This window comes from Aplysia californica, unplaced genomic scaffold (genome assembly GCF_000002075.1).
Source record: "Aplysia californica isolate F4 #8 unplaced genomic scaffold, AplCal3.0 scaffold00390, whole genome shotgun sequence".
Classification (NCBI taxonomy): domain Eukaryota; kingdom Metazoa; phylum Mollusca; class Gastropoda; order Aplysiida; family Aplysiidae; genus Aplysia; species Aplysia californica.
Window position 1 is genome coordinate 85254 of NW_004797660.1, and position 13210 is coordinate 98463.

Here is a 13210-nt window from a genome sequence, read left to right on the forward strand (position 1 = left end):
GGTAGAGAGAGATAAAGAAAGAGAGACTAGCAGTAGCAGTGACAATATATATGACAGCAAAAGGATAAAAGCAGAACTGAACACTTTGCAACACACACATAGCTTTGGTACGCACGCTACGGAACAGTCCAGAAGCAGCACAGATTTCTACATCATACTTAAAGAGGAGAGGATCTCTGACTTAGCCTCAATCGATGATACGACAAAAAAAGCCAAGAGGGTATGATTTAACACTTTGCCATCACAAAGCTCATAAAGTACAAAGTTTGTTACCCTTGTCATCAAAGGCAAAGGCATTTCGGATAGAAAATCCAAAGAAACTGGGTGGTAAACATCGCCGATCGGCCAGATGTAACAGCAAAGTGTTAAAAAAAACAGAAAAAACCCCCAGTTTTTTTTTAAAACCTACGAAAACTTCTCAATCACCCACCAAGCGTATGAATGCCCCAACGGGAACCACAAAACCTGAAATCACAATCTGACATGAATACCGACTGAGCTATATAATAGCATCTAGCGTGACGCATAGAAAGAGGGCTGGGTGCAGAAGAATAAAAAAAATTTAAAAAACGACACTCAGTCAGATATTCGCTTGGTGTGTAGCATTAAGGAGCAATCATACTGAAAGAGGTTAAGCCAAGCTTCGTGCTCCGAATTAATAAACAGCTTTACATATTTTACATCCCGTTCGTCTCAACGCCATTCAGTCAACATAATATCAGGTTCACAGAGCAATGAGAAGGAAAGAATCACACATCAGGGGCAGTCACTATGCGGTGAGTGACCATGCCGTGGAATCGGGCGCTCGTCAATTTTGGCCCATGTCTATGGGGATATTAATAATCACCTTAAAGCTCGTTCTTTTGCCTTGGTTTTGATGAAAAACATAATATGTCTCTATCTTGAACAGAAGCCGAGATATTTGTTACTGAAGTAGATGGGGTCGCCTGGTTTCAAAGGTAAAAATTAAACAGAAAATGGCCTCTAGAATTTTGGGACTTCAATAGCTCAAAAGTTCGTGAAAATTGCAAATTTGCATTGTTTGTGCCTTTAATTAACGTTCTTCCGTAAAATCCACACATAAATCTGTTTTAAAAGTGACGAAAAAGAAGTTGAGCCAAATAACAACAAAAATAAGACAAAAATTGCAAAATGGGTCGGGCCGAAAAATGCAGATTTCCTCAATTTCATTTTTTGATGAGCGCCTGATTTCACCACGATGACCCACACATATCTCAGCTTTCCAAACAAAGACGAGACCTTCAAGTCGTCAGCGCAGCAGGGGGGGGCACAAGTAATGATGACATCACTAGCACACAGTCACACCGCAGTAGAGTAAATTTGTACACCGAGCTCTGAAAGAGCCATATTTTCAACCGTATCACAATAACATTTTTTAATTTTTTCATTAACACAGCTATGGTAAGACGTGAGACAAAAAAAACCCCAGTATCATGTACAAAAATATATATATATATATAATATATGCCAAACATGCATAATATTTGACACAGGCTATTATTCTACTATTCCCAGCCAACCCCCCCCCCCCCTCCCACCCCCACAACACATCTCCCAACCTCCTCCACGCAGGTCCACAGATAATAAGAAATTACAAAAACAAAGGTAGCCACGCTTCCTCCCATGTAGACACAGACACACGGGTTTACTGTACAGGTCGGGGGGTCAGCCGTCCAGCGGGGGTCCTAGGTACACCATGGACACCTCCGTGTTGCCGTAAACGGCCGACACTGCCGGGTACAGCTGGGTGTTGGGGAGGCCCCGGAATGCAACTCCTGAGGACAAAAAAAAAAGCAGCAACCCATTGTTATTTTTTATTCATTTATTTTTTAATTAAAAAAAAAACCAACACAATTATTTGTTATATGTCACGTGCCCTGATCTTGGTGCCGATATTTTTAGGCTACGTAAAAAATGTGTTGACAGGGTGCAAATTGTTATATCTCAAGAAAAAAGAAACCAAAAAGAAAAAAAAAATGGGGAATTCCTGTGATGATGATGATGATGAGCAGCCCATTGTTATTTTGTTTTAGTAAGTTTTACAGCACTTAAAAAAAAACAGTACGGTGATATAAGTTTAGTTTAGTTTTCGTAAGAGTTTTATGGCACTTTAAAAAGCACAAAAAAGTGATATTTATATGTTTATTTAAGTTTTAGTACGAGTTTTAAGGCATTTAAAAAAACAAACAAATTAAGTTTAGTTTAGTTTTAGTAAGTGTTTTACCACCCTTGAAACACAAATAAGGTCATAAAAGTGCCGAAGATTAGAGGTGCTGCAAGAGAGTAACAATTACAAAAAAGGAGAGAGATAAGGAGAAGTGTTTGATAAGAAAGAAGAAGCAAACCACACCAGAGCACGCGCCAACCACCCACTGAATTGAAGACGAGCGCATTGCTGCAACACATCCTCACTGCGCTAGCAAAACGGCATACCTCAGAGATGTGATAAAGAAACTACAGGCCTTTCATTTTGTTTGGTGGTACTATATTTTCTATCTTTGGAAAAATCAAAACAAAAATGCGCTGGCAGTCACTACAAAATAAACATGTATGGCAAGTTTTACGAATATTTAACGATATGTAGTCTAGTTCAACAGGTTTTTTTTCCATATTTATAATCTCAAAAGTAGCAAAAATGACATGTGCCATGTTGCCAGCGTAGTGGCGTAATGTTTAATGCTAGGATTTTTATTGCATTGTATATATTTCTTAGTGAATGCATAGCCAAGCTCACTACAAGACCGTTTTTCTCAGAGGGATTTTTTATGTATGCCTATTACTGTGTTTTACTTTCAAACATGTCGATTAATTTTTAAGACGTGAGGTCTTTTTGGATGTAATGCGCATTGAGCATTCTTTTAAGAAAATGGAAATATTTAAGCAAAATAAATGCTATTGATGTTTAGTATTATCAATAGAAGACAGAGAGACAAAAATAAACAGAAGCTGGGAAAGAAAGGGGTTAGACATGGTGGCACGGTGCCCTCTCACCATCTAAGCACAAAAAGAAAACCCAACATATTGCTGTAAAACATTATATCCTTGCAAAAAACAATATCTCAGGTCAAACAAAGCACTGGCCTTGATAGTCAGACAAGACATAATATAGGGCCAGTCTAAGGTATCGAATAAATTGGGGGGGTGGGGGGTGAACAAGGGGTCCATAATTAATAAAACGGGGGTGGGGGGGTGTTTGAGATTTAAAAAAAGGGGGGGGTGGGGAGGGGTGGCGGCACATTCAACGTCATTCCCCTGTACTAGCAGGAATAAATCTGTTTTATTTCTCCTTCAGTGAATAAAACAATAAGAGATCATGAAATTTTTGATATATTAATAAGTTACTGTGACAACTTTTCCTGTTTAGGAACAAACCAGTTTCATAAAAAAATATAAAACAATGTACGATAGATTTTAAAATGCACAGAAAATTGAGGTAGTCAACCCGGTACCGTTACTAAAAAAAAGTTTCCTTCAGATATCTAGATTCTAGATAATATAATGTTTCACATGATCGTCGGTCGTGGCAAGCTGGAAAATAATAAACGGGGGGTATGGATGGAACAAGGAGCGGGGGGTGCACAAAAAATCTGAAAATTAATAATAAAAAGCATGGGGGGACGCTTAAATTCAATACCTTAGAGTAAGAAGGGAAAAAAAACACTGGCTGGATAAGATCACAATGTACCCCCCCTTCACACACAAGACTTCAAGAACTGGAAAAACATAGACAGTATGAGACTTGCCAAACTTTTTCAAAACAACCCAATCTGGGACACCCAGCGTTTTCACCTCAGATTACCTATCTAAAACAGCCAACAAAATTACATTGAGTGGGACTGATTTTGCTGCAATGTCAGGAATCAATGAGTTGATTGATCCCCTCAAATTCATGGTCGACCGCCGAATCCAGGACAGTCCTCCCAGGAAATCCGGTACAGTTGGTTACAAGCCTGCAGTAAAATAAGTCACTCACCTAGAAATTCATAATTTTTTTCAAAGGCTAGCGTGTTGTCCTCACAGTCCAATATAACTCTTATTCGTTCCCCGACCTGCGCAGACAGAACAAAACCACACAGTTTAACATCCAGCAACAGGCAAAGTTCCTTACAGATCAAAATCCTTTATAACAAAACAAAACAAAACAAAACAATGCGAAGCGTGCTGACAAAAAGAGTTACTTCTCGGATCCCAGCTCTATGGAAAAGATACATAACGCTAACAACACTTTGCAGTCACACGGCCAGCAGTACAAAATACCCCATCTGGTCACCCAGCCAGGAGAGGGACTCCAACGGACTTCTCGGACCTGACGCAGTTTAGGTGACCAGAACGGATAATTTTCAGCGGCGCATTATTGCGCCAAGTGACCACAAAGTGATTTAAGTGAAGTTTTTACAATTAATAAAAAATGAAATAATAAAAGGCATGTTATAGTAGCTAAAGAATTATATATGACATCAATAGAAATTCTACACACAAATTTGACCCTAGTGTCAATTTTTGGCCAATCAAAATATATTGATTTGAGAATTGCAAGAAGTACCTCATTTTGTCAGTACACCTTATATAAAATTATGTGTCATAACATGGTAGAATCAGGCACTTGTCAGTTTTTGGTCATTTTGAGTTATTGGTATCCTCTTAAAAAGCCTGTTCATTTGTCTTGCTTTTGATGAACAAAATACCCATCTATCGAGAATAAAAGTCGAGGTATTTGTGATGGAAGGAGGCAAGGGTCGCCAAGTTTCAGAGGTAAAATAAGCGAGAAAATGGAGGCCAGTATGGTGAATACCATACCTTCAGAGTCCTTGGAAACTACAAATTTACATTTATTTTTTTTGGATCCATTAATCAACATTCGGTAAAGTCTTCACAGAAATCTCTTTTTAAATGGACACAAAAGATATTGAGCTAAAAAAAGAAAATATGAAAAAAATTGCCCAATGTTAACAAAAAACTGGTTTCTTTGATTTCATTATTATAATGAGCGCCTGATTTCACCACAACGCCTCACACATATTTGAAGATGATGATGAAACATGTTATTTTTAACACAAAGCCAATTTAACACATATATTGTGACTTATTTACTTACAAAAAGCCTCTCTACAAATCCCCTCAAACACCAGGGTACAGAAACCCTTACAAACTATTCTGGACATTTTTCTGGAAATGTCCAGGAAATATGATGTACAACTCCAATTTACATTATAAGTATAATTTGATCCAAAAACACTATTTCCACCCCCTCCCCCTCCCAACCCCCGCTTTTCAGAAAGGATTTCAAACCCCCATTTTTCCCCCTCTATTTGTTCTAAACATTGCAATTCCAATTCACTCAACACAAAATCTGCTGAACACACATCCATGGAAATTCTCTGGTCCCGTGAAATTCTGGTTGGTAGGGCTTTTGACAGCCCAGTCATACCATGTTGTACCGCTAACCTTAGAACAATCATGAAGTTGGCTGTGTAGCAGGGCTAACCGAAAAATGGTGTGGTGTTCTTCAAAAGATGACCTCTAGGGACACTCGTGGCCTAGATGTAGAGGTATTCGCCTCTCATTCAAAAGTCGCGGGTTCAAATACGTGTAGCGATGAAAACAATTTTTTCTCATACTGTCTCCTTTCACTCCTTTCCTACTCTCAAGCAATGTTCTGTCGTCTGCTTTCGTCTCCACTTTCTGCCCCCATCCCCTCACCTCCTTTGCCCCCTCCTCTGGGCTCCTGACTCTTTCTGCAGCCTTTCTACTGCTACTCCTTGGCTTCTTCTTACTGCTGTCTTTCAGACACACCCCTTATCTTCTGATGGGAAAGATCTATACATAGCCTTCTCGGACAACGGAGAAAAATTTCTGAAGTTCCGTATGCACGTTGCGCACGTTAAAAGATCCCTTGGTGGTTTAAAATTCAAGAGTAGTAGGCTTCGGCCGCCACCACGGTAAAAGTCAAAATTTCCTACAAACTGAAAAAGTATAAAGTGTCCCGCGCATTCTGAGCATATATGACCGTATGCAGAAAGTGGAGGCAAAAGCAGATGAAAGGAACATTGCTAGAGAGAAGGAAAGGAGGTGATAATTTTAGAGAAAGAAGAAAAATTTTCGTCACTATCAGGATTCGAACCCGCGACCTATTGAATGAAAGGCGAACCTCTTAACCTGTACGCCACAAAACCCCCCAGACCAAGATCAGGTCAGCTAACTTTGATGAGAGCAAGAGATAGAGCTCCAACAGCCAACAGGTTATGGGCAAAATCTAATAAATTTAGAGAACAAAAGAGGAATACATGATTGATTTCCACCCTTGCACAGTCAACACATAGGCACCAGAAACTTAAATTTTCAAAAGTAGCTGTATGTACGACAAACTTCTGTTCCTTATTTTTATGAAAGATTTCAAGCATGAAAATTTGGGAACCCTTCTTTCACCTTCGTGTAAACAATCAAGGAATGGCAGCCATTCTAATAAAAATCAAAAAATTTTGTAAAATTCGCAAACTCAAACTGGCTGCAACTCTGCGTTTGATAAAACAGAGAATAATCACTAACATCGATATAATGGCCTGGGGTGCACACCGTGTTGGGGGTCATACTTTCGGGGTTTTGCGGAAGGATGAACTGAACGCAAAATTTACAACAGCTCATGACTCTATTCTATTGGAAATGGAACTGATCTTTCTATTGGTGCCCTTTTAAAGCCGATATTTTACATTCAAGTGTAGAATCTCTTTGGAAGCTTTGACGCTATTTTTACAGGCTTTCTCTTACTTTCTAAAGTAAGCAAAACATATGTGTCATGATGCGGTAGAATCAATCGCTCATCAATTTTGGGACATGTGGAGTTTTTGATACCATCTGAAAGCTGATTTATTTGCCTTGCTTCTGATGAAATAAATATCCATTTATCTCGAATAGAACTCAAGATATTTGCGATTGAAGGAAATGAGGTCTCCTGGTTTCAGTTGTTAAATCAAAGAGAAAATGGCTACCAAAGTATGGTAACTCCAATAGCTAAAGAGTCTTTGCAATCTGGAAAATATGTTTTGTACCTTTAATCAAAGGGTTTTTTTTTTCAGTATAATTTACGAAGAAATGTGCTTTAATATGGACATAAAAGAGGTCAAGACAAAAAAAGTAATAATTCGATAAAAATTCCCAAAACTGGCGGAAAAACGCCTGTTTCTACGATTTCGTTATTTTAACGAGCTCCTGATTTCACCACGCTGCCTCACATCCACGGAAAACCATGTTCAAAGCTCTAAATATAACTCTCCGCCAATGAAAAGACTATTTAATCATCAATCTTCTCCACAAAGCAATCAAACCCATATGTGTAAAATTTTTAACCGACTGACATCACATTCCGACCATGGGTGGCTTCCCTTTCCACAGCAATTCTCTAGGTCCAAATACATAAAAACGTACAGAAACAACTTACACACCATTAAATTTTATAATGTAATTTTTAAGTGATCGTAAATTTTAAACGCGATGTCATCATGTACCAAGTCACTTTGTGCAGAGCATCTCACGTCACAGCTTCTACACACTGCACAGTAACTGAGCCTTCAGTTCCAAGGGCACATCAACCTCTGTGTTAAATACTCGGTGTCGGCACCGTCCCAGAGCCGGTATCAGGTACCACTTGGTGTCGGCACCTTCCCAGTGCGAGTACTGGAGGCCTGGTGCCAGTACTCACACCGTCTACAATAGTATCGGGAGTTTCGGTGCTGGGGACCTGTACCTGTCCAGCCCTACTTAGTACTATCTACAGTTCAGTGATCAGCTAGGGGGGCCAGATTCCGCCTAGCGCTATTTTTAAAGGCCACCTATATTCTCACCCCTGGTGAGAATAGGGTGAGAATAGCTCATGACCCGCTATTCTCACCCCCCCCTTTGACCGAAAATGGTCTAGATCAGAACTTAGGTTACTGGGCTGATCCCCCACGGACATTGACTGCAATGTAGATCACGATCTATATTTTTAAAATGTTTAAAATATATATTAATAATAGTTTGGCCTGCTTTCAAGCGTTCCATCCCATGAGATGAAGGAGCACTCTTGCAGAAATAATGTTGGGAATGGAAAATGGAAAATTATATTATACGCAGACTTTTGAAATAGAATATAATGATTATATCTTTGCTAAATTAAATTTTTCATGAATAAAAAGTGTAATAATAATGTAAAATCATTTTTCACCTCTCCAGTAAAAAATCATTATGTCTCACTACCAACGCTAGTGTGCGGGATGTGGGACCGGCCACCTGCCGGATAATTTGCTATTTTTACTTAGTGACAGCAGGCCCCTCTGCCTGCACACTAATAAATTATGGTTCAAGGAACAGAGAGCATGCGTACAAACGTAACGAGACACGAGCACGAGACTATTTAAGCTCTTACATGACGGTAGAAGCAAAGATCATGTGGGTCATTTCCGATAAAACGAGGGGGTGAGAATAGGGAGACATAGAACCACTTCCATTTTTAAATCTATGATCTAGGCCTAAAGTTTTTTAGAACAGCCACCAACTTATCATTTATCAATGCTGTGGGCATTGGACACACACTGGAAGGAAGTGGTTATTCTCATATAAAAGAGGTGAGTATTTATATGTCTCACCTATTTGGCTCTCTGGCTCTTTTTTGGCTCCAAACTCCAAATATTAAAGAAAAAAGGGACAGAAGAGGTAAGAAAAAAAAAAGGAAAAAATTTTTAAAAAATAAAATAAAGCGAACAAAAGAGCTTGGATAGCTTTTAATTTTATTAAACTAGAGTTAACACGATTCTCGATCATTCGGTCAGAATAATTTACAACCCTTCTACCGTCGTGCAAGAGCATAAGTCTCGCACTCGTATCTCGTAACATGCTCTTTGTTCCTTGAACCATAATTTATTGTGTAGGCAGAGAGGCCTGCCATTGTATTGTAAGTGAGTAAATAATGAATGGTCCGGCCGGCCCCACATCCCGCACAGTAGCGTGGGTAGTATGTTTTTACAGAAGAGGCGAAAAATGTTTTTACACTACTATTATTCTATTTGTCGTTCATTAAAGATTTAATTGATCAGATCAAGAAAAGCAAAGATCATGTGGTTAAGATACATTCAATTGTTTCAAAAGTCTGCATCGTAATTTTCCATAAAACCCCATCAGACTTTAATTTTGTGAGACTTGATTGAGCGCTCCTTATCTCATGGAATGGAATGCTTGAAGCAGGCTGAACTAATAATTTAAAAAATAGATCTAGATCTATGATCACAGTCGTTTTTAAGAATAGCGGGTGATGAGTTAAACTCTCACCACGAGTGATAGAGGTGGCCTTTACTGAAACATGAAAATTGTAGCCTTTCATGTATGTAAACAATGAAATTATTGTAAACAGTTTAACAGTTTTCATGTCATAAAACTTCAGCACACAAAAAAAAATTAATTTTAAGTTAAGTCGGGACTTCCAAAAATAGAATAGGTCTATTTCACTCCCACTCTGACTCAAGAGAGTTTGACGAAAGGACTTCCGTAACGAGCGACCACCCAAACAAACACAATGCAAAGAAGAGACCTCTAACCACCCCCTGTACTGTAAAACCCTTTTCTAACCCTAACACTACTTACTACCCCTCATTGAACTACTCTGTCTCATAGTGAGTGGTTGCTCGTTACGCTGTAACTTACGAAATTCCTCCAGACAATAGAAAATATATGGAATATAGTTCAAGATATTTAAAAAACTATACTTGATCTGAATATATTAAATTCTGTGAAAACTATATAGATCTACTCTAGATCTAGATCTAGATCTAGTCTAGATCTAGCAGAGATTCAAGAAGGCGGTGAGGCTTGGGTCTCTTCCCCCCACCTTGCAACATTCAACAATTCAACGACTGTCTTCCAGTATTACTTGCCTGATATTTTGGTGCATTGTTCAGAGGAGGATAGTTGCCATGGCTATCTCCATTGTGAATCAAATGATTGTCAACTAAATTCCAACCCCAACTGTTACTGTCTCCGCCAACGAGGGGAAAGTATCCCTGACACTGCACAGGAGAGTCTCTTGACTTCAACCCAATCATAGCAACAGTTCCCAGAGGACCCTCCCACCACACTTCCCAGCAATGACGTCCTGTTTTAAAACCAATTTTTGCTCTGGCACCATCTGTCGTTTGAGCAACAGGATTTCGATGGAGTGTGAATCCGTTAGATTTGATATAAACATTTTTAGAGCAGTCATTTGGATTCCATGCGTGATAAAACGCTCGAAGCTTTGCCTTGTACGTGGGAACATTTGTGAGTACATCAGACTTGAGGGCTTCTTCTGCTAATTTTCGAACACAATGGAGTCTCCAGACATCGTTGTTTTCATCGTTCAAAAAACGATACCAATTTTTGCACACAAGCGAGCAACTTCGTAAGTCAGAAATGTCTAAAAACGAGAAAAGAACTTCCAGGACTCTGTGCGGTAACCTGGCAGCCGCCATCTTTTTCCTTCCGTACTCTTTTGAATCGAAAGTTGCATTTGGTCAAAAATGGTGAGAACATCAATGTGCCTGATAGGACGCTACACAATCTGTTTTATCCTCAAAAAGAAAAGCTATTGCTATTCACAAATTGTGAAATGTACTTCAAGGGGTACGAAAAGATATCAATATTCAACAAAATATACAATTTTTTCAAAGCATGTGTATATTGAAGGGTGTGTGTGGTCAAGCGGGGGGAGACTTAACAATTGCCAGTATTTCTTCGTGATGTAGTTTTCTATTGTAAAAACAACAGCTGGAACGACGCAAAACAAATCAGTCAGCTGCGTCATGTTCACTGTGAAGGCTGTGGGAGTGGAAATTGGGGCAGGGGGGAGTAAGGGGGGGGGGGGGGGGAGATAAAACACTTTAGTATACACCTGTTACAACTTCAGTGATTCATCACATTATTTCAAAGGTAGTTGAATGGCTTCGCTTGCAATAGCCCTGTGTTTTTATTCTTTTTGATGCGTCGTGTTTAGGTATGAGAGCGTTTGTCCCCCCCCCCCTCTTTTTTAGCCGACTTTATGGTCAGGTTGTCAAACTTTCCAAAACGAATAAGAGAGATGTTTCACTTATGTGCGTTTAAGCCTAATACCCGACCAATTATCTCTCCAAGGTCTGCGCTCTGCACAATATTATGATTATTATGACCACTTATATCCGTCTTACTACTCTGGCCCCTACATTGTACAGTTCCGGCTTATGTACCACTCCTTGTAACGGCTGTCTCGGAAAAATATCCATAAAATTTAAATCACAGCTGTGTCATATTTCCCAATAATTAATTCGTAAAAAGAAGAGACCTAACCCAAATCCTAAAACCCCCTTCTAAAAGTAAGCCTATCTTAACTCTACATCATGTATCTCTTCTATATTCTACTTTGTCTCATAGTGGTCGCTCGTTACGGAATTCTTCCCGACAATATAAAATTGTCATATGTACAAAGTTGTAAAAAGTTTAATAGTTAGTTGTTCGGGAAATTATCGATTTGGCGTGAACCATTAGGCCTAACATAAAACGAAAGCAACAATTACGTCTACCACAAAAGATGGTAAACACAATAATACATTAATTTGGTCAAAAGATAGAGAATACGTAGAGCTGCTGTGTGTACTTCGATATTTTCACGAAAAGGTGTGTGTGTGTGTGTGTGTGTGAGTGGGGGGTGGGGGGGGGGTTGAATCTCTCTGGATGTCCTCATTTTTGTGCGTCTCCAGGTCATTTTGGGTCTGCCCCTTTTGCGACGTCCTTCTGGTATCCAGTGGAAGGCATACTTCACAATAGAGTCTGGTTCTCTTCTCAGAACGTGCCCAGTCCATCTCCGTCTTCTCCTTTTTATTATGGTGGTCATGTCCTCTTGCCTGCATTTTCGTAACAGATCTGCTTTGGAAATCTTGTCGGGCCAGAAGATTCTGAGGATTTGGCGTAAGCTGGTTGTATGAAAGGGAGATAACTTGGCACGGTCATGATCAGTCATCCTCCAGCATTCAGCTCCATATAGGAGTGTGGGTAGTACACATGCAGCTGTTATACAGCTTTAACTTGGTTTGTATACTAAACTGTCCTGACTTCCAGTTGTTGATCATGCTTCTGTGTACAGATCTTGCCTTGCCGAGTATATTCATGATGTCTTCCTTTGTGAGCCGTCAGTTTTGATTATGCTGCCTAGGTAGGTAAATGTGTCTATTATAGGCAGGTCTGTGTTGTTCACCCTTATCAGCTGCAGAACAAGCAAAGTCTTGGACTGGAACCACTGGGCGAAAGATCAAGGGGAAGACCACGTGGAACCTGGAGAAGAGTCATAGAAATTGATGTGCAGAAAAGTAGGAAGACATGGAATAACTTCAAACGGCTAGCCCAGGCTAGGGAAAGGTGGAGAGTGGTGAAATCAGGCTCCCGTCAAAACATTTAAATCAAAGAAATCAACTGTTTTTGTGGCCGCTGTATAATAATTTTTTTTCAAATTATTTTTTTTGGCTCAACACTTTTTGAATATCCATTAAAAACTACACCTCTTTGTAGATTTTACTGAAACATGTTGATCAAACGCACAGAAATGTATATATGCGGTTTCCAAGGCCTCTCAAACTTTGTAAGTCACCAAACTTTGGGGGCCATTTTTGTTTTGTCACAACTTTCTGGCAACGCAACTGTTGCTCAAATCTCCTGTGTTACATACCAAACTGACACACCACGCCCACAGGTCTGTCCTCTGCTGAAATGCTGCTCCTCCAGTTGGTGTTTCGATACGTAATTGAGGGTCCCACGAGACGTAAAAGTTCTTTAAAACTTTCCGAGCTGACGCGATAATAGTTTTAAAAAAGCTTGGGAGAGTATCCGCTCAAATATTCACACAGTTTGACAAAATGCCCTTTTAAAAACATCTGACTGGTCAAAGGGTGGACCCAAACCGCCTTTTTTCTCCTTCTTTTTAAGTCTTAGTGCAATCACAAGAGCACAGACAACAACTGCGTCGAGGATAATCAACTGTTTCCTAGTTGTAATGTTGCTTAGCTCTGTGCGCGCGGTGTATAAAATAAGTTGCCCGGCGACAACAACTGTTGCGCAACTAATATTTCCCTGTGCACGTCAAGCCCAAAGCTTACTGCTTCTCTCTCTCTGTCAATGGGTTGTTTTGTTTGTTGTTTTTTCTGGGTGTTTTTTTTCGGGG

General features: G+C 39.6%; 1 protein-coding gene across 1 annotated transcript; it reads right to left on the minus strand.

Moving 5' to 3' along the window:
- Window positions 1-1392: 1392 nt before the first annotated feature.
- On the minus strand, window positions 1393-10528 carry LOC101855203 (F-box/SPRY domain-containing protein 1). The gene is made up of 3 exons (XM_005103795.3): window positions 9924-10528; window positions 3995-4070; window positions 1393-1796 (listed from the first exon to the last, which is right to left on the minus strand). Exons 1-3 carry the CDS (start codon window positions 10494-10496, stop codon window positions 1687-1689), a joined length of 759 nt encoding a protein of 252 aa, XP_005103852.1. The 5' UTR covers window positions 10497-10528; the 3' UTR covers window positions 1393-1686.
- Window positions 10529-13210: the final 2682 nt, after the last annotated feature.

What these genes read in the sequence shown, in the direction of transcription:
- LOC101855203 (XM_005103795.3), bottom strand. Translation starts at nt 10,496, where the DNA reads ATGGCGGCTGCCAGGTTACCGCACAGAGTCCTGGAAGTTCTTTTCTCG. An exon ending in ACAATGCACCAAAATATCAG is followed by an intron (nt 4,071 to 9,923) that starts GCAAGTAATACT and finishes CTGTCTGCGCAG; the next exon opens with GTCGGGGAACGAATAAGAGT. An exon ending in AAAAAATTATGAATTTCTAG is followed by an intron (nt 1,797 to 3,994) that starts GTGAGTGACTTA and finishes TTTTGTCCTCAG; the next exon opens with GAGTTGCATTCCGGGGCCTC.